The sequence below is a fragment of the Ictalurus punctatus genome, chromosome 8 (assembly GCF_001660625.3).
Source record: "Ictalurus punctatus breed USDA103 chromosome 8, Coco_2.0, whole genome shotgun sequence".
NCBI classification, from domain to species: Eukaryota; Metazoa; Chordata; class Actinopteri; order Siluriformes; family Ictaluridae; genus Ictalurus; species Ictalurus punctatus.
This window is the reverse complement of record NC_030423.2, coordinates 27,465,895-27,489,569: the sequence shown is the minus strand read 5'-3', so window position 1 is coordinate 27,489,569 and position 23,675 is coordinate 27,465,895. Positions and strand designations below refer to the sequence as shown.

Here is a 23,675-nt window from a genome sequence, read left to right as displayed (position 1 = left end):
ATCACTGTATGCAAAAAAACAACAACAAAAAAACCCCATAAAAGACAGATATTACTAACATAAGAGCATTGAGAAGAATAATGTCTGATCTAAGGCTTTAATGAGATCCTCCTTGGCACCAGTGTGATGCTAATTAATCTTAAACACAGTTTGAATACAAAATTGTCTCGCTGTGAGATGAGTCTAAAAGACACCATGACCATAAGGATAGAAATGTTTCATCACTTGATAAATGTGATCAGCAAGTTAGAAATATAAATAAATGCCCCTCACAGCACAACACAGCCACCTTTCTGTATTGAATATCAATAAAAAATTTAAATAAATACTAACAATTTCGGAAACAGAATAATATTAAAGTATATTTTAGTGAGTAATGCTGGAAGATTTCACTTCAGAGTACACGCTGTCTTGAGATCTACCTCGATGTTCTCTTGCTCTTTTAGTTTTCCTTTCATTAAAATGTAAGGCAGCGTAATTCAGTTCTACAGCATCATGGTCCTGTGGAAATGAACATAAAATCAGAACTAAATATCACAAATATGAATAAATTTTCTTATTGATAAAGCACTTTTTCAAAATTAGGATGTCATTTTAAATGAATTATGAAAATACGCATTGTCCAATCTACAATCAGTAACCAATGAATTATAACATTTATGAGAATAATTACAAATCGTGAAGAGTATGTCTAACAAAATGTAAAAACCCAATAACTAATGAAAATCATGATTATGATTATAATCCTGAGTCATTTCCTTTACAACTGAATAAGTACCTGTGTGTTCATCTTCTCAGTGTTTATCACAGCGTCACGCTGAAATCTCTCTGGTAAAATAAATAAATAAATAAATAAATAAAAATATGAGAACATATAACAGAGATTTTCTTCTTTGACGAGCCGGACTCATTATGTATGAAGACCTGACACTGCTAATATTTTCCTTATTGTATTTTAACATTAAGGAATTTTAAACAAATCAAAACAATCTAATATTTATATTAACTTGTAAATAACTGCTGAGGTCATTTTAATGCAAGACATAGTTAAAAATTAATTTACACTGCCATATTAAACAGTTACCTGTGTATTGTTGATAGTTTTTCCTTTTACAGAGTAAAACAGCTTGAACAGAGATCAGAATCCCACACATTACTAACGCTGCTCCCAGGCAGATCACGACAGGATTAAAATCTGTTTCTTTGAGAGACAAGAAATAATTAACTTACTGTCTGCATATCAACGTGTAATATGATCACAAAGGAAAAATAAAACATAGCATGTTACATAACAACATTAACACATATAGATTTTTTTTTTTCAGAACCTATAAAACCCAAATAATATTCACAAATTGTTCACCAACCAAAGTTCTCCAACTGTACTCGTGTCCCGTTTCCAAAAATGATCTTCCCACACACGGCCACAGCGCAGTAGTAAGTTCCAGTATCATTGAGGCTGAGGATGTTCTTGGAGAAGTTGTACACACAGGTGTGTGTAGAAGAGCCGCTCTCACACTGATTTCTGCTGTTGTGATGAGTGTAAATGATTTGAGGATGGGATTGTGGTGGAGCAGCTCTGAACCAGAGCACTTGGAGTTCTGCTGATCTGCTCTCAGAGAGAACCGAGCACTGCAGAGTCACTGACGCTCCTGCAGGAACCGAGTCCGACACGCCGCTCTGAAACACTGACACTTTTACATCTCCATCACCTGTTCAGTGTAATATAGAAATCAAGTACGGTCATATTCTGTTCACGGACACTAGCCAACCAGGAAACTCATTCCCATGACAAGATTTTTTTTTTAAATACAATATATAGTTCTTTTAGCTAGCGTGTAACACAAAATTCCAAAATTGACTTTTGTCTATGGTGTCTGTATAGAAACTGATTTGTTTATGCCCACATATTCTGGCATTTATTCTTTTAACTTAAAAATAATTTGAAAATAATTAATCAAATTAACCAATTTAAACTTTCACTATGAATTAACATTGGTTATATACTGTATATACACTGACGGTTTCATTACAGTTTAATCACTATTATTACCACACACCAAAGAAAACGTTCCAGAACAGCAATTAAGTCCAGAGACTAAATTGCTGTGGAACATATTCATTTAGTATTTAAAATGATGTCATTTAAATACAAAGTGCTTTGACTGGAAGATTGTATTGTACAAACAGTTCAGATGTAGTGAATTACCTGTTACAGCCAAGACTGTTCCATTGGATAGTGTAACATTCTCCAAGTTAAATGATTTTACGCAGTAGTAAAGTCCTCCATGATCTTTATTTATATGTAGAATTATCAGAGAAATGCCACTGTCAGTCGTCTCCATTTGGAATTCAGATGTTTTGAACTCCGGGGAAAATTTTACTTTCTTATATGCCAATCTTTCTCCAACTTTTCGAGGCATCTCTCCAAATCTCTGTTTGTACCAAATCACACTTTCGGTCCTATGATTGTCTCCAAATGGGCAGTTAAGACTAACACGTTCTCCAGACTTTACTGGGACAAATAGTGGTTGTAAAAAATCCACAGATTGGGCTGGACCTAGAAAAAATATAGATTTTTATTGCTATTTAACCTGGGTAATCACATTGAGATGAAAATCTTCTTTCAAGTAAACCCTGGCCAAGAATTCAGCAAAGTATTCACAGGACATAACAAATAACGTCAAAACAATAGCATTTATATTGAAACAATTCTCTTTAAAATAATCCTGATGGCAACATAACTAAATCAAACTTAAAACTAATGTATAAAACTATAACTAATGACAATAAATATGACTAAAATAACATAAACTGTGTCTTTTTTTTTTTTTTTTTTTTTTTTGCGACTACAGTGATAAATAAAAGGAGGTTTACCAAGAAATGCCAAAAATTCTCTTCAAAAATTAATTTGATAAAGCTCACAGTGATGTGAACTGCTACTGGCATTTCACATGAAGCTTAAAACTGAAACATATACAGAATTCAGTGATTTCAAAGCTGTGTTTGAAAAATATGCATGTAGATATCCATAATATCCATAACCATCGTTTAAATTGGGTAAAAAGGTTGCTTAACATTTTTAACATGCTTTAACATGTTGGGAAAAACAAGTACTGTTCCCATTTTAACTTTCGTGTTTTGTCATTTGTTCTATGTGATGATTGAAGAGAAAAGAAAGCACTATCTAAAACAAAAGCCATGTATTAATATGATGGCATTAATTCTGTTGGTCTGCCTCTACTGGTAAGGTGCATCATTTCAGTATTAAATGTAAATGTAAATTTAAATGTAATATTTCAAAATAAAATTTTATCTAAGCAAAAAGAAAATAAAAAATGATGATAATAGCAATTATTATGCTGAATGTGTATAGCTTTTGTAATATAAATACTACATTATGAATAATACTATATGAATATAATTAAAAATGCATTTAAAAAGACGTTAAAACTTACATATCATGTATAGAAATAAGACAAATATCCACGGTGGTGCCATCTTCAGTGATGCAATAGCACACAGGTTGAGCTGCTGAAAAGTGGTCAAATGATGAAAGTACCGAGGGTTTTGTTCTTCATACAGTCATCTCATTGGCTGCTTCAAGGCACGAGTCAAATTTCCTTTCCAGTTATGTTTCCTTTTTTGTAACACATTTTGTTTACCAGAGGTCTGTGGTAAAACAAAGGAAAATTACATCACAGAGAACGTAGCTGTATTGTTAGCTATGGGTGCCCAATGACATTTAACAAAATCAGGACTAAAAAACTAAATAAAAACTTTTAAATAGTTCAATGTATTTATAGACAAAAATAAAATTAAAAAAATTGTCTCATTTTTATCCATTTTATATTTAATCAGAGGTTATTATTTTCTTACTAGGATGTAGGTCATATGTGTACACAAACAGGTTTTGTGTAAAATAAGAAAACATTTTTAAGCAAACTTTAAAAAGTTGCTAATAAAACAAATTGTGTTCCTTTAAACCACAGCATTATTGTGTCTCAGTTCTTATTAGTCAAGAGGTGTTGATTAATTTCCTAAAACTGCGGCTCTGACATTAGTTTCAGTTGTAAGGCAAATCACAAGGCTAAACATCCATTTTCAACAAATCATTATTCTCAGGTTCCATTTTTCACTGGTCTTACCTATTCTAGATCCTCTGTAACAGCTAAAAGGAGCATCAGTATATACTAAACTTGAATTAGCATTACTAAACTATACTAAACTTGCATTCTCTTGTTGTCCTCAGAAAAGGAATATATCCATCATGTATGTCTTATACTCCAGAAACTGTTGGAGAATTATCTCTTTAGCTAGAGAATCTGAGTTTTATCATCCTTTGAAAAGTTCCTCTGCTGTATTATCAGTAGAATGGAGTGGAGATGGATAGATAAAAAGTAGATGCTGTAAAATCTTGGCCACAACTCACCATGCCAAACAGAACTTCTGCAATTCCTATGATTTACCAATTACTATTGGCAATGCAATAGGGGCTTCATTTCAGTGGCCAACCCTTTGACTTCACACCTAAGAGGCACACTGAGAACCATGAGAAGAACTGAAGAAGCCAGTCAGGCATTCAAAAACCTAGAGGAACAATTACCCAGTGCTCCCATTCTTCATCACCCAAAGTGGATGCCATCAAAAGAGGATTTGGAGCTATCCTCTTGCAACATCATGACAATTTGTCCAAAATACATACTGGTTCATTGTTCTTATGAAAGATAAGTCACACAGAATTCAATTCTGATGTGTGCAATAGAGATATCCTAGCAATCAAAGCAGTCTCTGGAGAATGGTGACACTGGTTGGAAGGGACAGAACACCCCTTCCTCATTCTTACCCATCACAGAAATCTGGAATATGTCAAATGCACCAAAAGACTGAATCCACAATGCCAGGTCTTTTTTACTTGCTTTAAGTTGACCTTTACTTAGGCGAGGGAGTAAGAACAACAAAGCTGAAGCACTTTCTAATTTAAATGAGGGTTAACAAGCAGAACATTCCCTTGAAGTCATCCATCCATCACCATACATAGTTGGTCCCTTCTGCTGGGACATCATGAAACGCATCCAACACTCCCAACAAGAAGACCCAGTCCCACCAACCATGTAAACCACATAAGTAATCTTCTGGGAAGTGTTTAGGCATTATGGACTCCCAGAGGATATTGTGTCAGACTGGGGAGTACAATTCACCTCATGGGTATGGCAAGAATTTTGGAAGCAGTTGAATCTTAACATTAATTTATCCCGAGGATCCAACCTGAATGCAACGTACAGGTGGAAGGTTTAAACATAGAAATACAGAGGCTCCTAAGGACATAGGGAGCAAAAACTGGCATGACTGGAGCTGAATACAAACAAAATTCACTGATTTTATATCTCCACTGGTCTCACCCAGTTTCAGTTTGTAGTGTACTACAAACCACCATTACTTCCATGGTCAGGAAAAAGCTCAGACGTGCCCTGCATCAAACAGTGGATAAACAGAATTGAGCAAATGTGGGATGCAGGCCTGATTCTTTGGTCTTTGGTTATTGCCAGGCTCATTTCCTGTCAGTTAGATATTTAAAGCAGGTAGATACTTACATACACCACAAAGTCTTACTGTTTGTTCTCAATCATTTAAGTTCTGAGCTGCTGTATCTTCCCTTGTTCTCTGTATTTGATCTTACATTGTTTTCGTCTCCCATTTTGATTACCTATTATATTTTTTGGTTACCTGTTGATGTTTTATGGTTTTTGACCTGAGCCTGGCTTTTTATTTCTTTTTGGATCTGGTTCCTGAGTTCTCTGTGCCACTTTTGTTTTAGTCAGAGGTGGTTCAGCACAACAAGCAAAGTGGGAGTTTCCACATTGCTGTTTTTTTTCATCAAGAGTCAAATACCGAATGCTCATGAGACAAATAAATGTGAAAATGTGGCATTATGTGATGCATTTGCCACACTCTTGTATTTATTGAGTGTGTCTGTGTGTGTGTGTGTGGGGGGGGGGGGTCACAGACCAACTAAATTAATCAAACACATTCATAAGCAAGTAAAAATAAAAATAATAACTGTGACAAGAGTTTAATGTTAAATAAATAAATAAATAAATAAATAAATAGATAGATAAAACCCATGCACATCTGTAGTTGAGACCAATTATGATCTGGAGTGATGTAGCTGCGGTAAAGGAACTGTCAGAGCCAGAATTCGTCTGGGTTACGTATGTAACAGTGTTCCCTGAGAAGGGAACGAGACGTTGCGTTTAGCATAACGGTATGGGAGTGCCCTTGCACATGTGACCGGTATCTGAAGCTTGTGCAAAATCATGCCTCTACTTATAGGCCTGCTATGATCAGGTGACGTGGCAATTAAGCACGTCGCATGATATATATATATATATATATATATATATATATATATATATATGGTATCTGTGAACCATGCCGCCAGCCTCTATTATCTGAAGCGAAGATGCAATTCACAGGCCTGCCCTGGTATGACAAAGCTACACAACATTCTCGTTCCCACGAGGACAATAGAGATTGCTTCCACTATCCAATTAGAGATGCACTGCTTTGACACAACATCACCTCTACTGACGCCGCCAATGCAGACCAGCAGCTCCTCCGACTTATGCCACTGGCTGGAGCGGTGGACCTAAGTACACAGAGCCCTTACTGGACACAGCAGGTGCATCCTCTCTTGTTCTGGTGTGAGAAACGGAGGAGGGCAGAAAGCCTGCAACACCACAGGGTGGGCAGCCGATGTAGGCACTTTAGGAATATAATCTGGCCTAGGATGCAGGAAGGCTTTAGTTAATCCAGGGGCAAAGTCAAGGCAGGAAGGGGCAACAGCGAGAGCTTGTAGATCTCTCACTCGCTTGAGAGATGTCAGGGCCAGCAGAAGCGCTACCTTTAGAGTTAGAAGCTTCTCAGAGGCTGACTCTAAGGGCTCAAATGGGGCCCCTGACAGACCTTCCAAGACCACAGAAAGGTCCCAGGAAGGTATGCATGGCCTGCAGATGAGCCTCAGCTACCTGACTCCATGCATGAACCTCAAAGTTAGAGGATGTTGCCCCACAGAGACTCCATCAACAGGGGCGTGGCTGGCTGAAATGGCGGCCACGTAAACCCTGATTGTAGAAGGAGCCAACCCTGTTGAGAAACGTTCTTGTAAGAACTCCAGGACTGTAGCTATTGCGCAGTTCACTGGGTCTAGCTGGCAAATCTCACACCACAAGACAAAAAGACGCCACTTGAGCGCATTCAACTTCCTTGTCGATGGTGCTCTAGCATTTAACATGGTCTTTACAACCTCAGTTGTGAGACCAGAATTGATGAGCTGGTGCCCCTCAGCGGCCAGACTCACAGTTTCCATAGTTCTGGCCGAGGGTGATAAATCAGCCCTCCAGCTTGAGACAGGAGATCCCTGCGGATGGGAATCTCCCAAGGAGTACTGTCAAGCAGGGAAATTATCTCTGAAAACATATTTGCGCTGGCCAATAAGGTGCTACTAACAGCAGACATAGAATGTCTTGGCGAACTCTCGCTAGAACTTGTGGGAGCAGAGCAATCGGGGGGAAAGCATATAGACATGACCTCGGCCACGTGTGCACCATGGTATCCAGCCCCAGTGGTGAGGGAGGAGACAGCCATCTAAGACCGCACCCCTGCCCATGAAGGAGGCATCTGTTATTACCATCTTGCGATAATGAGACGCCCCTAGAGTGTGACCCGAGGCTAGAAACTGCGGACACCTCCAAATACTCAGAGCACGAAGGTATCGCCGCATGATACTGATTACTCTCAGAGCTTTCATCCTCAGATGAAATCCCCGATGTTTCAGCCACCACTGAAACGGTCTCATGTGCAATAGGCCCCATGGTATGACGTTGGCTGCTGCTGCCATAAGGCCCAACAGTCTCTCGTAGAGACTGGAGGAGATGCCCAGACCCAGCTTTATCTTTCTCAAAGTTGATAGGATCGATCCTACGCATGTTGGGGATCGAAACACCCTCATTCTTGTAGAATCCCATATAACCCCTAGAAAAGTTGACCTCTGCACTGTAAAAAGCATACTTTTTTTGAAGTTCAACCTGAGCCCCAAGCTCCTCATGTGGGCGAGAACAACATTTCGATGTTGAAGTGCCAGTTCCCTGGATCATGCTAGAATTAACCAGTTGTCCAGGTAGTTTAGTACACGGATGCCCTGGAGTCGCAAGGGAGCCAGAGCAGCATACATGCACTTTGTGAAGGTGCAAGGAGATAAAGATAGCCCGAAGGGATGAACCCGAAATTGGTATGCGTTGTATCCAAACGCAAACCTCAGGAACTTCCTGTGACTGGGCGATATTCCTATGTGGAAATATGCGTCTTTCAGTTCTATCGTCACAAACCAGTCCTCGAACTGAATCTGTGGCATGAAAAGTTTGAGCATCAGCATCTTGAACCTGTATGTCCAAAGAGTACGGTTCAGATGACGCAGATCTAAAATTGACCACATACTCCCATCTTTTTCCGGACCAGGAAATAACAGCTGTAAAAATCACCATCCCTTAGGGAGTGGGGTACATGTTCTATGGCCCTTTTGTCCAAAAGGGAACTTTCTTCCTGCGCTAACATTGAGTAACCCTTTTCTATGGTAGACAGAACCCATGGAGACATATTTGGCAGTAGTTTCCACACTGCCAGATGGTCTTTCAGTGACACTAGCTTTTCCACATTCTGTTAGAGGGAAAGCATCAGATTTCCATTGCCCTGTGACAGCTCGCTGACCAGAGAAGGCTGAAAACGTGGGATGGCCTTGGCTAGGGCAGGTCCTACAGTAGCACTGGGGGCTATCTGCCCTAAAACCTCATGTCCCCTGATACGTCCCTCCATGGCCCATCAGGACCCTTCCTTCTTTGCCTGCTTTGCTTTTATGATCATTCTTAGATCAGGCCTGTTAGCAGGCTGCGGCTGTGGCCGCCCGGTCCCCCTGGCTCTCCGCAGGGGGAGGCAGGCCGCCACATTCGCCTTCTGTGCCTCCCTCGCAGTAGCGCTGGCCCAGGCTCCACTCATGGATGCCCGGGCGAACTTGACACGACTGGGAAGGAACTGGCTGAATGCCGCTGTTTGCTGTTTTGCCTCGCGAAACCTGTCGGTGATGGCATTAACCGCGCCGCCAAACAGGCTGGAAGGTTTAACAGTCTCCCGCAAGGACACCTTATCTTTGTCCCCCATTCCTGAGAGATTGAGCCATAGGTGCCTCTCCGCCACAACCAAGCTACCCATTGAACGGCCAATATGACGGGCTGTTTGTTTGGTCACCCGGAGAGATAAATCTGTGGCGAGGCGCAGTTCTGCCACTGCCTCGGGCCCAATTCCCTCCCCAGTATCGAGCTCACTCAGCAGTTCTGCTTGGTAGGCCTGCAACACTGCCATTGTATGCAGTGACCCACAAGCAAGACCTGCTGCCGCATAGGCTTTGCCCACCAATACATGGCTTGGAAGGTAAAGTTGGCCTACCTAAATTACCTGCCTTTGATGGAGAGAGGTGGCTCGCAAGCGCCTTTTCCACCTTCAGCATCACTAAATAGCCATGCTGCTCACTCCCCATGATGACTGAGTAATCAGATGTTGTAGGGTTATGAACACAGCAAGTGTATGGTTTTCTCCAGAAGCATGATATCTCATCATGCACTTCTGGAAAAAAGGGCAGTTTTCTGTGGTGTGAGGGAGATTTATATTTATTTTCACTGGAGAGTAAGTGCTCATCTAGCCAACTACGAGCCACTTCCTCTTCCCCGGGCCAGTCTATATTCAACTTTTCAACTGCCCTAGTAATCAGCTCAAGCAGCTCTTTATATGCTTGATAGCTGCTCTTGGTTTTTGGTGCAGTGGCACCCTCTACCAGCTCCTCGGAGTCAGCGAGGGTGTTTTGGCTTTCCATAGTGGAAGGGGTCGCCGCAACGCAAGCTCCAAAGTCAAGCAGAGAGCCGAACCTGGAAGACAGAGCAAGAGATAGAGCAGCGCTCCTCTCCGGCTCCTCTTCCAAATGCATACGAGATCCCCAGGTCCTGAGCTGCTACGGCATGGCAGCGGCCGGCCCAGATCTGGCGAGGCTCTGAAACCCAACTCCCTTTGGACAAGAAGAGAGCGAGACGCAAGCGGAGCTGCCTAATCATGAAATATTCACAGTGCTGACAGTCAGACCCCTCGAGGGCTGCCGTCGCATGCTCCACGCCCAAACACTTCCCACAGAAAACGTGTCCGTCTCCTCCCATGATGAAACGGGAGCAAGGCATAACACACTTTCTGAATTCTTTCTCACTCATTCTTTCTTTCTCTTTTCTTTTCTTTTTAAAAAGGGATAGAAAAAGTTTTGAAAATTTGAGAAAATATAGCTTAGAAATGAAGTGTCTTTTTGTCACATAAACAAAAGACATACTGTTATGCTAAATGCAACGTCGAAGTTCCCTTTGAAAGGGAACACAAACCATGCTGACACTGTGTTTTCCAGAGTTTCCAAGGGCAAAGTGGAATGGTTCACATTTAATTCATATGTCATTTAAAAAGACAAATATAAACAGTCGCTCTGTCTTTGGGTATAAAATCTGAATAAAAATAATTAAATTCAATTTTATTTGTGTAGTGCTTTTAACAATGGACATTGTCTCAAAGCAGCTTTACAGAAATATGTAAACACAGGATAGAGATTTTAAGTGTGTGAATTTATCCCTATTGAGCGAGCCGGTGGCGACTGTGGTGAGGAAAAACTCCCTAAGATGATCTGAGGAAGAAACCTTGAGAGGAACCGGACTCAGAAGGGAACCCGTCGTCATCTGGGTAAGAACGGATAGTGTGAAAGTAAAAGAAAATTAATTATGGTTTTTATATGAAGTCTGTTTGTTGAACTAGTCCACTGTTCACTAAAAGAGACCTGAGTGCAAAACTGTATGTGGTAATTGCAGTCCTAAGGCCATTGCAGCAACTGTAGTCCCAGCAACCACAGTGAGAACGTCCATGTGGAATTGAGGTCCAAAAATACAGACATTTAGAGCACTAAACATATACAGATACACATAGTAAAGTTGCATAACGCACATACTGATTTGTCTTTTTTGCCGAAATGCTAAAACATAATAGATCAGAAGAAACCTTTTTTATTTCATTTTATCAGGCTTTTTCAAATTGGTAAACACAGAAAGATTACAATTAATATCTGATCACAATACGTTTTTTATGTCAGTCAAATTAAAATGAAATGAGCAAACCACCAGTTTAAACTTTATTCCTGAACAGACAGAAAAAAACAACAACAAAAAAATTATGAAGACATAATCTAGGTAGTGGTGAGAGATCTGACTTCAGAGTACACACTGTCTTGAGGTTGTTTTCTCTTTTCTCTCCCTGTTTTGGTTTTCTTTTCTTTAAAATGTAAGGCAGCATAATTCAGCTCCACAGAGTCACGGTCCTGTGGAATGAATATGAAATTAGAATTATGTTATACATATTTTTAAAAAATTGAAATAAAAGTTATGGTTATAGATATTTTTTACCTGAGTGCTTGTTTTCTTAGGTCTTCTCTTAGTGTTTTGTTTGTCTGTTAAAAATATACATATATGTAACATCTATTTTATTTATAACATTTAACATCATTTAACATTAATGTCCCTCCTGTAGGCAGCCGGTCTCATCATGTAAAGAGATCTGACCTTATCTTATTTGAATGTAATTGTAGAAAGCCCAATGTATGAATTTAGCACAATAATTTGGTGATTAGTTGGTGTAAAAATAGAACACTTACTTGTGTGTTGTTCATGGGTTCTCCACTTACAGAATAACAGAGCTTGAATAGAGATCACAACCACGCACACAACCAAAGCTACAGCGAGGCAGATCACTGCAGGATCCACAGATTCTACCGTAGCACAAAATTAATAATGAACATTCTGAATATCTACATTATACAATATACTGCAAAGTTTCATGTAGATATTAAATAATACCTCTATATTTCTGTGATTATAGCAATGTTATAAATATTTACAAACAGCAATCTGAGCAATTAAACAAATGTGTTTATACTCAATTGTACTTGTGTCCCGTTCCCAAAAATGATCTTCCCACACACGGACACAGCGCAGTAGTAAGTTCCAGTATCACTGAGGCTGAGGATGTTCTTGGAGAAGTTGTACACACAGGTGTGTGTAGAAGAGCCGCTCTCACACTGATGGCTGCTGTTGTGATGAGTGTAAATGATTTGAGGATGGGATTGTGGTGGAGCAGCTCTGAACCAGAGCACTTGGAGTTCTGCTGATCTGCTCTCAGAGAGAACCGAGCACTGCAGAGTCACTGACACTCCTGCAGGAACCGAGTCTGACACGCCGCTCTGGAACACTGAGACGCTTATATCTCTCTCATCTAGTCAGGATAATATAGACAGTGTTAGAAATAAAACATTTATTCATGCTGAAATCAATGTGAAAAAAATTACTGATAAAATTAGTCAGTTCTGTTAGTAAATCTTTTGTGAATATTAGTGTACAGCGTGTATAAGCACTCTTCATTGTTTTAATGTGATTGTGAATTGCAGACATTTTGATAGACAGTATCTCGTCACAAAATAGAGAGTTTAGGCTTGAATCTGTTCCAGTACAGCATGTAACTATACAACAACTTGATTAAATCATGAGAAAATCACACTTAGATCAAAAATGGATAATCATGTATGTAATATAATTGTGTTCTGTTCTCCTTAACATAAAATGTTAAGTAATAAAACATAACACACAAGACTCTTAAAATGACATCACATGCAAAATGCAATAAAATACTGTATGCTGTACTGTACGATACTATACTGTACTATGCACAACTAAACTGGACCTAACCTACAGTCATGTAATGTGCATGTAATGTAATTTAATTATTATAATAATTATTATAAACATGTAATTAATTTTTTTAATGAATGATATTTAATCATTACAGTTACTTTAACCCATTTTTGCTTATCGCCAGCATACAAAAAGTTTTCCCTTTCTTCGGTAAAAAAATAGATTAAATTTAGCGTATAACCACTTTTTACTGTCTACCCAGGAAACAATTTAAATCTAATATTGATTTGATAAATATTCATTATATTTAAAAAAAAAAAATCTAAAATAACATCTCACCAAATATCGCAATTTTGATATTATATTATTGTAGTCTATGTCATCTGCTTGAACTTTTGACATGAGAGCCATTTTCATGTTATAGTTTATTCAACCTAAAAAATGTAACGTTTTACCTGAATTCAATTTTCTTTTCATATTTGGGCTCAAACAGACTCTTAAACAGCCGTATTAAAGGACATTCCTTATTCCACAGTGAGCATAAATGGGTTAAATATATACATGTAGGAACATTTAGTTAATTACCTGTTACATCCAAGAAAGTTCCTCTGGATAGATTAACAGCTACATTTTCCCAGCTCAATTGTCCACAGTAGTAAAGTCCTCCATGTTCTTTTTTTATATGTGAAATTGTCAGAGAAATGCCGCTATCAGTCGTCTCCATTTTATATCCAGATGTTTTGAACTCGGGGCTGATTTTGACATCCTTATATGCTAATCCTTCTCCCACTTTTTGAGGCATCTCTCCAAATATTTGTTTGTACCAAATGACAAGATCTAATGAACTCCCGATCAATGTGCAGTTAAGAGTGACACATTCACCAGACCTTACTGAGATAAATGATGGTCGGGAAAGATCCAAACTTTGGGCTGGAGCTGCTAAAAAAAAAAAAAAATCAAAGTAAGATATCATGCAAAAATGACAAACTCATTGAAATCACAACTTATAAGAGTTCATCACCTATAAGGAATGAATGAATGAATAAGTAACGCAATCCATTAGACACTTACATATTATGCAAAGAGATGAGACAAGAATCCAGACTACAGTCATCTTCAGAGATGAAATGACACTCAGGTTCAGAAAATCAAAGTAGTCAAAGGATAAAAGCACCAAGTATTTTGTACTGGTGACTTTCATCTGATTGGCTGCTACAAGTCACATGTTCTCTATATACTTTAAATAGGCATTTCCTTTCTAGCTACCGGTTTCTATTTTGGTAACTCAGTCTGGTCACCAGAGGTCGATGTACCCTTTCAATTTTATCAGGCAACACAAGAAATACTTTTGAAAATTGAATTAATATTGAATATATATATATATATATATATATATATATATATATATATATATATATATATATATATATATATATATAGTATCTCACAAAAGTGAGTACACCCCTCACATTTTTGTAAATATTTGATTATATCTTTTCCTGTGACAACACTGAAGAAATGACACTTTGCTACAATGTAAAGTAGTGAGTGTACAGCTTGTGTAACAGTGTAAATTTGCTGTCCCCTCAAAATAACTCAACACACAGCCATTAATGTCTAAACCACTGGCAACAAAAGTGAGTACACCCCTAAGTGAAAATATCCATATTGGGCCCAATTAGCCATTTTCCCTCCCCGGTGTCATGTGACTTGTTAGTGTTACAAGGTCTCAGGTGTGAATGGGGAGCAGGTGTGTTAAATTTGGTGTCATCGCTCTCACACTCCCTCATACTGGTCACTGGAAGTTCAACATGGCACCTTATGGCAAAGAACTCTCTGAGGATCTGAAAAAAAGAATTTTTGCTCTACATAAAGATGGCCTAGGCTATAAGAAGATTGCCAAGTCCCTGACACTGAGCTGCAGCACGGTGGCCAAGACCATACAGCGGGTTAACAGGACAGGTTCCACTCAAAACAGGCCTCGCCATGGTCGACCAAAGAAGTTGAGTGCAGGTGCTCAGCGTCATATCCAGAGGTTGTCTTTGGGAAATAGACATATGAGTGCTGCCAGCATTGCTGCAGAGGTTGAAGGGGTGGGGGGTCAGCCTGACAGTACTCAGACCATACGCCACACACTGCATCGAATTGGTCCGCATGGCTGTCGACCCAGAAGGAAGCCTCTACTAAAGATGATACACAAGAAAGCCCGCAAACAGTTTGCTGAAGACAAGCAGACTAAGGACATGGATTACTGGAACCATGTCCTGTGGTCTGATGAGACCAAGATAAACTTATTTGGTTCAGATGGTGTCAAGCGTGTGTCGCGGCAACCAGGTGAGGAGTACAAAGACAAGTGTGTCTTGCCTACAGTCAAGCATGGTGTTGGGAGTGTCATGGTCTGGGGCTGCATGAGTGCTGCCGGCACTGGGGAGCTACAGTTCATTGAGGGAACCATGAATGCCAACATGTACTGTGACATACTGAAGCAGAGCATGATCAGCATGCAGTATTCCAGCATGATAACGACCCCAAACACACCTCCAAGATGACCACTGCCTTGCTAAAGAAGCTGAGGGTGAAGGTGATGGACTGGCCAAGCATGTCTCCAGACCTAAACCCTCTTGAGCATCTGTGGGGCATCCTCAAATGGAAGGTGGAGATCTCACAAGGTCTCTAACATCCACCAGCTCCGTGATGTCGTCATGGAGGAGTGGAAGAGGACTCCAGTGACAACTTGTGAAGCGCTGGTGAACTCCATGCCCAAGAGGGTTAAGGCAGTGCTGGAAAATAATGGTGGCCACACAAAATATTGACACTTTCAGGCCAATTTGGACATTTCGACTTAAGGGTGTACTCACTTTTGTTGCCAGCTGTTTAGACATTAATGGCTGTGTGTTGAGTTATTTTGAGGGGACAGCAAATTTACACTGTTACACAAGCTGTACACTCACTACTTTACATTGTAGCAAAGTGTCATTCATTTCTTCAGTGTTGTCACATGAAAAGATATAATCAAATATTTACAAAAATGTGAGGGGTGTACTCACTTTCATGAGATACTATATATATATATATATATATATATATATATATATATATATATATATATATATACACACACACACGCACACACACATATTTAGCACATTTAGCATAACACTATGGGAGCGCCTCTCGAGCGAACAGCATTTGAAGCTTGTGTAAAATCATGCCTGCCATGATCAGGTGACGTGGCAATTAAGCGCGTCGTGTGATATATATATATATGGCATCTGTGAACCGCGCCATCAGCCTCTGTTATCTGAAGCGAAGATGCAATTCAAAGGCCTACTCTGGTATGACAAAGCTATGCAAGGTCTCGTTCCCTTCTCAGGGAACAGGGTTACATGCGTAACCCAGATGTTCCCTTTCAAAGGGAACTCCACTTTGCTTTTAGCATAACACTATGGGAACGGGAATACCCACTCCATCATACCGAGGGTATGGCCTGTTCAAATGATCCTAACTGAGGGTCATTGCATCAATATCCAGGCTGTAATATCGAATGAACGTGTGTGGCGTAGACCACCATGCAGCAGCACACACATCCTGTAAGGATACCCCGTTGGACAAAGCCTTCAAGGAGGTGACCACCCCCAGTGGAATGAGCCCTTATGCCCAGAGGCGTAGCGAGACCGCGTGCCTCATAAGTGATAGAGATTGCTTCTCTATTCAATTAGAGATTCAATGCTTTGACACAGCATCACCTCTACTGTCGCCGCCAAGCAGATTAGCAGCTCCTCCGACTTATGCCACTGGCCGGAGCGGTGGACGTAAGTACAGAGAGGCCTTACTGGACACAGTAGGTACAATTTCTTTTGTTCCGATGTGGGGAACGGAGGAGGGCAGAAAGCCTGCAACACCACAGGCTGGGTAGCGGATGTTGGCACCTTATGAATACAATCCGGCCTAGGATACAGGAAGACCTTGGCTAATCCAGGGGTAAATGCAAGGCAGGAAGGGGCAACTGAGAGAGCTTGTAGATCTACTCATTGCTTGAGAGATGTCAGGGCCAGCAGAAGAGCTACCTTTAGAGTCAGAAGCTTCTCAGAGGCTGACTCTAAGGGCTCAAATCGAGCACCTGACAGACCTTCCAGGACCACAGAAGGTCCCAGGAAGGTATGCCCAGTCTGCAGATGGGCCTCAGTTTATGCATGACACCACGCATAACCCTCGAAGTTAGAGGATGTTGCCGCACAGAGGCTCCATCAACTGGGGCATGGCTGGCCGAAATAGCAGGCACGTAAACCCTGATTGAAGAAGGAGCCCACCCCGCTGAGAAACGTTCTTGTAAGAACTCCAGGACTGTAGCTATTGCACAGTTCGTTGGGTCTAGCTGGCGAACCTTACACCACAAAACAAAAAGCCGCCACTTGAGCGCATACAATTTCCTCGTGGATGGTGCTCTAGGGTTCAACATGGTCTCTACTACCTCAGTTGTGAGACCAGAATTTATGAGCAGGTGCCCCTCAGGGGCTCAAATGGGGCACCTGACAGACCTTCCAGGACCACAGAAAGGTCACAGGAAGGTATGCACGGCCTGCAGGTGGGCCTCAGCCACCAGACACATCGAAATTAGAGAATGTTGCCATGATTTTACACAAGCTTCAGATGCCGGTCGCGCGTGAGAGGCGCTCCCATAGTGTTATGCTAAACGCAGCGTTTTGTTGCCTTCTCAGGGAACAGACATTTCTAATAATAAATATTATATCTATCTATCTATCTATCTATCTCTCTCTCTCTCTCTCTCTCTCTCTCTCTCTCTATATATATATATATATATATATATATATATATATATATATATATATATAGATAGATAGATAGATAGATAGATAGATAGATAGATAGATATAGATATATGATAAGTACACACACACACACACACACACACACACACACACACACACACACACACATTTATATTTATATGGACGGCCTGATTTGTGCATCACTTTCCTGGGGTAGAGATGGCATCAGGATGCACTATGGGAACAAGGCAAGCTACAGAGGCAGTATGATGCTCTGGGCAATGTTCTGCTGGGAAACCTTAGGTCCTGGAATTCATGTGGATGTTAATTTGACACGTACAACCTACCTAAACATTGTTGCAGACCACGTGGCAATGATATTCCCTAATGGCGGTGGCCTCATTCAGCAGGATAATGCGCCCTATCACACAGAAAAAAATCTTCTGGAGTGGTTTGAGGAACATGACAAAGAGATCAAGGTGTTTATTTAACTTTTAACATTTTTAACATGCTTTAACATGTTTGGCAAAACAAGTACTGTTCCCATTTTAACTTGAGTGTTTTATCAATTGTTCTATGTAATGATTGAAGAGAAAAGAAAGCACTGTCTAAAACAAAAGCCATGTCTTAATATGATATCATTAATTCTATTGGTCTGCCTTGTAAGGTGCATAATTTCAGTATTAAATGTAGTATTGCAAAATAAAAAAATAAAAATTACTAACTAAAAAGAAAAATAAAGAATTATAATAATAGCAATTATTATGCTGAATGTGTATAGCTTTTGTAATATAAATATTATATTATAAATAATACTATGTGAATATAATATATACATTTTTAAAATTACGTTAAAACTTACATATCATGTATAGAAATAAGACAAATATCCACAGTGGAGCCATCTTCACTGATACAATAGCACACAGGTTGAGCTGCTGAAAAGTGGTTAAATGATGAAAGTAAAAGTGTTTTGTTCTTCATACAGTAATTTTATTGGCTGCTTCAAGGCACGAGTCAAATTTCCTTTCCAGTTCTGTTTCCTCTTTTGTAACACATTTTGTTTACCAGAGGTCTGTGGTAAAACAAAGGAAAATTACATCACAGAGAACGTAGCTGTATTGTTAGCTATGGGTGCCCAATGAGATTTAACAAAATCAGGACTAAAAAACAAAATAAAAACTTCACTATTTTTTTTAAATAGTTCAATGTATTTATAGACAAAAAATAAAATTTGAAAAATTGTCTAATTTTTATCCATTTTATATTTAATCAGAGATTAAATATTATTTTCTTACTAGGAAGTAGGTCATATGTGTACACAAACAGGTTTTGTGTAAAATAAGAAAACATTTTTAAGCAAACTTTAAAAAGTTGCTAATAAAACAAATTGTGTTGCTTTAAACCACAGCATTATTGTGTCTCAGTTCTTATTAGTCAAGAGATGTTGATTAATTTCCTAAAACTGCGGCTCTGACATTAGTTTCAGTTGTAAGGCAAATCACAAGGCTAAACATCCATTTTCAACAAATCATTATTCTCAGGTTCCATTTTTCACTGGTCTTACCTGTTCTAGATCCTCTGTAACAGCTAAAAGGAGCATCAGTATATACTAAACTTGAATTAGTCCACATTGGAAAAGGTGATGAATGGAAGGCCGCTTTAATCACAGAGTCTGTATTTGAATATTTGGCTATGCCATATGGACTCGTAAATGCTCCTTAATTCTTCCAGGCATTTGTAAACGAAGTTCTGAGAGAATTCTTCAATATGTTTGTAATATTATATACACTGTTGGCATTCGCTTGTTGTCCTCAGAAAATGAATATATCCATCATGTATGTCTTATACTCCAGAAACTGTTGGAGAATTATCTCTTTAGCTAGAGAAATCTGAGCTTTATCATCCTTTGAAAAGTTCCTCTGCTGTATTATCAGTAGAATGGAGTGGAGATGGATAGATCAAAAGTAGATGCTGTAAAATCTTGGCCACAACCCACCATGCCAAACAGAACTTCTATGATTTACCTATTACTATTGGCAATGCAATAGGGCTTCATTTCAGTGGCCAACCCTTTGACTTCACACCTAAGAGGCACACTGAGAATCCTGAGATGAACTGAAGAAGCCAGTCAAGCATTCAAAAACCTAGAGGAACAATTACCCAGTGCTCCCATTCTTCATCACCCAAAGTGGATGCCTTCAAAAGAGGAATTGGAACTGTCCTCTTGCAACATCATGACAATCTTCCCAAAATACATACAGTACTGGTTCATTGTTCTTACGAAAGATACAGTATCTCACAAAAGTGAGTATATTTTTGTAAATATTTGATTATATCTTTTCATGTGACAACACTGAAGAAATGACACTTTGCTACAATGTAAAGTAGTGAATGTACAGCTTGTGTAACGGTGTAAACTTGCTGTCCCCTCAAAATAACTCAACACACAGCCATTAATGTCTAAACTGCTGGCAACAAAAGTGAGTACACCCCTAAGTGAAAATATCCATATTGGGCCCAATTAGCCATTTTCCCTCCCCGGTGTCATGTGACTTGTTAGTGTTTCAAGGTCTCAGGTGTGAATGGGGAGCAGGTGTGTTAAATTTGGTGTCATCGCTCTCACACTCCCTCATACTGGTCACTGGAAGTTCAACATGGCACCTTATGGCAAAGAACTCTATGAGGATCTGAAAAAAAGAATTGTTGCTCTACATAAAGATGGCCTAGGCTATAAGAAGATTGCCAAGACCCTGACACTGAGCTCTAGTTGAGACCAATTATGATCTGGAGTGATGTAGCTGCAGTAAAGGAACTGTCAGAGCCAGAATTCACAAACCATGCTGACACTGCTGACATGTTTTCCAGTGTGTCCAAGGGCAAAGTGGAACGGTTCACATTTAATTCATATGTCATTTATAAAGACAAAACAAAACAAAACAAAACAAAAGAAAAAAAAACAGTTTTTAGTCACTCCCACTTTGGGTTTAAATCTGAATAAAAATAAAGACATTTGGAGCACTAAACATGAACAGATACACATAGTGACATTGCATTAAGCACATATTGATTTGTCTTTTTTGCCGCATGGTGAAACATGATAGATCAGAACAAACTTTTTTTTTTTTTTTTTTTTTTATTTTATCAGGCTTTTTCAAATTGATAAACATAGAAACATTACAGTTAATATCTGCTCACAATACGTTTTTAGGTCAGTTAAATCAAAATGAGATGAGCAAACCACCAGTTTAAACTTTATTCCTGAACAGACTTAAAAAAAAAAGTGAAAAAAATTATAAAACCAAAAAATAATTAAATAATGAAGTCATAATAATCTAGGTAGTGGCGAGAGATCTGACTTCAGAGTACATACTGTCTTGAGGTTGTTTTCTTTTTTCTCTCCCTGTTTTGGTTTTCTTTTCTTTAAAATGTAAGGCAGCATAATTCAGCTCCACAGAGTCACGGTCCTGTGGAATGAATATGAAAATACAACTAAGTTATATATTAAAAAAAAAAAAAAAATGAAAAAAAAGTTAGGGTTATAGATATTTTTAACCTGAGTGCTTGTTTTCTTAGGTCTTCTCTCAGTGCTTTGTTTGTCTGTTAAAAATATACATATATGTAACATCTATTTTATTTATAACATTTAACATCATTTAACATTAATGTCCCTCCTGTGGGCAGCCGGTCTCTTCATGTAAAGAGATCTGACCTAATCTTATTTGAATATAATTGTAGAAAGCCCAATGTATGAATTCAGCACAATAATTTGGTGATTAGTTGGTGTAAAAATAGAACACTTACTTGTGTGTTGTTCATGGGTTCTCCACTTACAGAATAACAGAGCTTGAATAGAGATCACAACCACGCACACAACCAAAGCTACAGCGAGGCAGATCACTGCAGGATCCACAGATTCTACCGTAGCACAAAATTAATAATGAACATTATGAATATCTACATTATACAATATACTGCAAAGTTTCATGTAGATATTAAATAACACCTATATATTTCTGTGATTATAGCAATGTTATAAATATTTACAAACAGCAATCTGAGCAATTAAACAAATGCGTTTATACTCAATTGTACTTGTGTCCCGTTCCCAAAAATGATTTTCCCACACACGGACACAGCGCAGTAGTAAGTTCCAGTATCACTGAGGCTGAGGATGTTCTTGGAGAAGTTGTACACACAGGTGTGTGTAGAAGAGCCGCTCTCACACTGATGGCTGCTGTTGTGATGAGTGTAAATGATTTGAGGATGGGATTGTGGTGGAGCAGCTCTGAACCAGAGCACTTGGAGTTCTGCTGATCTGCTCTCAGAGAGAACCGAGCACTGCAGAGTCACTGACGCTCCTGCAGGAACCGAGTCCGACACGCCGCTCTGGAACACTGAGACGTTTATATCTCTCTCATCTAGTCAGGATAATATAGACAGTGTTAGAAATAAAACATTTATTTGTCTGTTCATGCTGAAATCAATGTGAAAAAAATTACTGATAAAATTAGTCAGTTCTGTTAGTAAATCTTTTGTGAATGTTAGTGTACAGCGTGTATAAGCACTCTTCGTTGTTTTAATGTGATTGTGAATTGCAAACATTTTGATAGACAGTATCTCGTCACAAAATAGAGAGATTAGGCTTGAATCTGTTCCAGTACAGCATGTAACTATACAACAACTTGATTAAATCATGAGAAAATCACACTTAGAAACAAAAATGGATAATCATGTATGTAATATAATTGTGTTCTGTTCTCCGGAACATAAAATATTAAGTAATAAAACAGTTACATAAACCAGTTCATGTAAAGGGTAAATGGCGCACTATGTAACAGTTTATCTAACAGTAACAGTAACATATAATTTATCAATTTAAATCCAATAATGATGTGATAAATATTCATTATATATATATAAAAAAAATTCTAAAATAACATCTCACCAAAATATCACAATTTTGTTATTATATTATTGTAGTCTATGTCATCAGCTTGAACTTTTGATATGAGAGCTATTTTCATGTTATAGTTTTTTCAACATTAAAAATTTTAACATTAAAACATGTACACTCCACAAAAAAGTAATCTTTGTTCACATTTAAAAGTTCATGCTGTAGCCAAATTGTTTTACCAGAATTCTTTTTTTTATTTATTTTTTTATTTGGGCTCAAACAGACTCTTAAACAGCCGTATTAAAGGACATTCCTTATTCCGCAGTGAGCATAAATGGGTTAAATATATACATGTAGAAACATTTAGTTAATTACCTGTTACATCCAAGAAAGTTCCTCTGGATAGATTAACAGCTACATTTCCCCAGTTAAATTGTCCACAGTAGTAAAGTCCTCCATGTTCTTTTTTTATATGTGAAATTGTCAAAGAACTGCTGCTATCAGTCTTCTCCATTTTATATCCTGAGGTTTTGAACTCGGGGCTGATTTTCACACCCTTATATGGTAATCCTTCTCCCACTTTTTGTGGCATCTCTCCAAATATTTGTTTGTACCAAATGACAAGATTTAATATACCTTGACTCCAGTAAAATGGGCAGTTAAGAGTGACACGTTCACCAGACTTTACTGAGATAAATGATGGTCGGGAAAGATCCAAACTTTGAGCTGGAGCTAAAAAAATAAAATAAAAAATCAAAGTAAGATATCATGTAAAAATGTCAAACTCATTGAAATCACAACTTATAAGAGTTCATCACCTATAAATAATGAATGAATGAATGAATGGATAACTAATGCAAACAATTAGCCACTTACATATTATGCAAAGATATGAGACAAGAATCCAGACTACAGTCATCTTCAGAGATGAAATGACACTCAGGTTCAGCATATCAAAGTAGTCAAAGGACAAAAGCACCAAGTATTTAATACTGGTGACTATCATTTGATTGGCTGCTACACGTCACATGTTCTCTATATACTTTAAATAGGCATTTCCTTTCAAGCTAAGGGTTTCTATATTGGTAACACAATTTAGACACCAGGGGTCTATGTAGCCTTTTAATTTTATCTTCAGGCAACCCAAGAGATACCTTTAAAAATGAAATGAATATT

At 38.6% G+C, this 23,675-nt stretch overlaps 3 protein-coding genes across 3 annotated transcripts; all 3 read right to left on the bottom strand.

Moving 5' to 3' along the window:
- Positions 1 to 11: 11 nt before the first annotated feature.
- LOC108268733 (uncharacterized) lies at positions 12 to 9,213 on the bottom strand. The gene is made up of 5 exons (XM_053682075.1): positions 9,048 to 9,213; positions 1,368 to 1,712; positions 1,085 to 1,201; positions 779 to 828; positions 12 to 501 (listed from the first exon to the last, which is right to left on the bottom strand). Exons 1-5 carry the CDS (start codon positions 9,211 to 9,213, stop codon positions 367 to 369), a joined length of 813 nt encoding a protein of 270 aa, XP_053538050.1. The 3' UTR covers positions 12 to 366.
- A 1,491-nt stretch (positions 9,214 to 10,704) lies between these two features.
- LOC108268746 (uncharacterized) lies at positions 10,705 to 13,951 on the bottom strand. Its single transcript, XM_017473888.3, has 6 exons — positions 13,884 to 13,951; positions 13,398 to 13,751; positions 12,061 to 12,396; positions 11,780 to 11,893; positions 11,532 to 11,575; positions 10,705 to 11,446 (listed from the first exon to the last, which is right to left on the bottom strand). Exons 1-6 carry the CDS (start codon positions 13,924 to 13,926, stop codon positions 11,315 to 11,317), a joined length of 1,023 nt encoding a protein of 340 aa, XP_017329377.1. The 5' UTR covers positions 13,927 to 13,951; the 3' UTR covers positions 10,705 to 11,314.
- A 6,847-nt stretch (positions 13,952 to 20,798) lies between these two features.
- Positions 20,799 to 23,443, bottom strand: LOC108268743 (uncharacterized). The gene is made up of 6 exons (XM_017473885.3): positions 23,376 to 23,443; positions 22,875 to 23,231; positions 21,688 to 22,023; positions 21,407 to 21,520; positions 21,159 to 21,202; positions 20,799 to 21,069 (listed from the first exon to the last, which is right to left on the bottom strand). Exons 1-6 carry the CDS (start codon positions 23,416 to 23,418, stop codon positions 20,938 to 20,940), a joined length of 1,026 nt encoding a protein of 341 aa, XP_017329374.1. The 5' UTR covers positions 23,419 to 23,443; the 3' UTR covers positions 20,799 to 20,937.
- Between the last annotated feature and the right edge of the window lie 232 nt (positions 23,444 to 23,675).

What these genes read in the sequence shown, in the direction of transcription:
- LOC108268733 (XM_053682075.1), bottom strand. Translation starts at nt 9,213, where the DNA reads ATGGGGGACAAAGATAAGGTGTCCTTGCGGGAGACTGTTAAACCTTCC. An exon ending in GTTCGCCCGGGCATCCATGA is followed by an intron (nt 1,713 to 9,047) that starts GTGGAGCCTGGG and finishes TACACTGAACAG; the next exon opens with GTGATGGAGATGTAAAAGTG. An exon ending in AGTACAGTTGGAGAACTTTG is followed by an intron (nt 1,202 to 1,367) that starts GTTGGTGAACAA and finishes TGTCTCTCAAAG; the next exon opens with AAACAGATTTTAATCCTGTC.
- LOC108268743 (XM_017473885.3), bottom strand. Translation starts at nt 23,418, where the DNA reads ATGACTGTAGTCTGGATTCTTGTCTCATATCTTTGCATAATAT. An exon ending in AACTTTCTTGGATGTAACAG is followed by an intron (nt 22,024 to 22,874) that starts GTAATTAACTAA and finishes TATCCTGACTAG; the next exon opens with ATGAGAGAGATATAAACGTC. An exon ending in CGGGACACAAGTACAATTGA is followed by an intron (nt 21,521 to 21,687) that starts GTATAAACGCAT and finishes GTGCTACGGTAG; the next exon opens with AATCTGTGGATCCTGCAGTG.
- LOC108268746 (XM_017473888.3), bottom strand. Translation starts at nt 13,926, where the DNA reads ATGACTGTAGTCTGGATTCTTGTCTCATCTCTTTGCATAATAT. An exon ending in AACTTTCTTGGATGTAACAG is followed by an intron (nt 12,397 to 13,397) that starts GTAATTAACTAA and finishes TATCCTGACTAG; the next exon opens with ATGAGAGAGATATAAGCGTC. An exon ending in CTAAGAAAACAAGCACTCAG is followed by an intron (nt 11,447 to 11,531) that starts GTAAAAAATATC and finishes TTCATTCCACAG; the next exon opens with GACCGTGACTCTGTGGAGCT.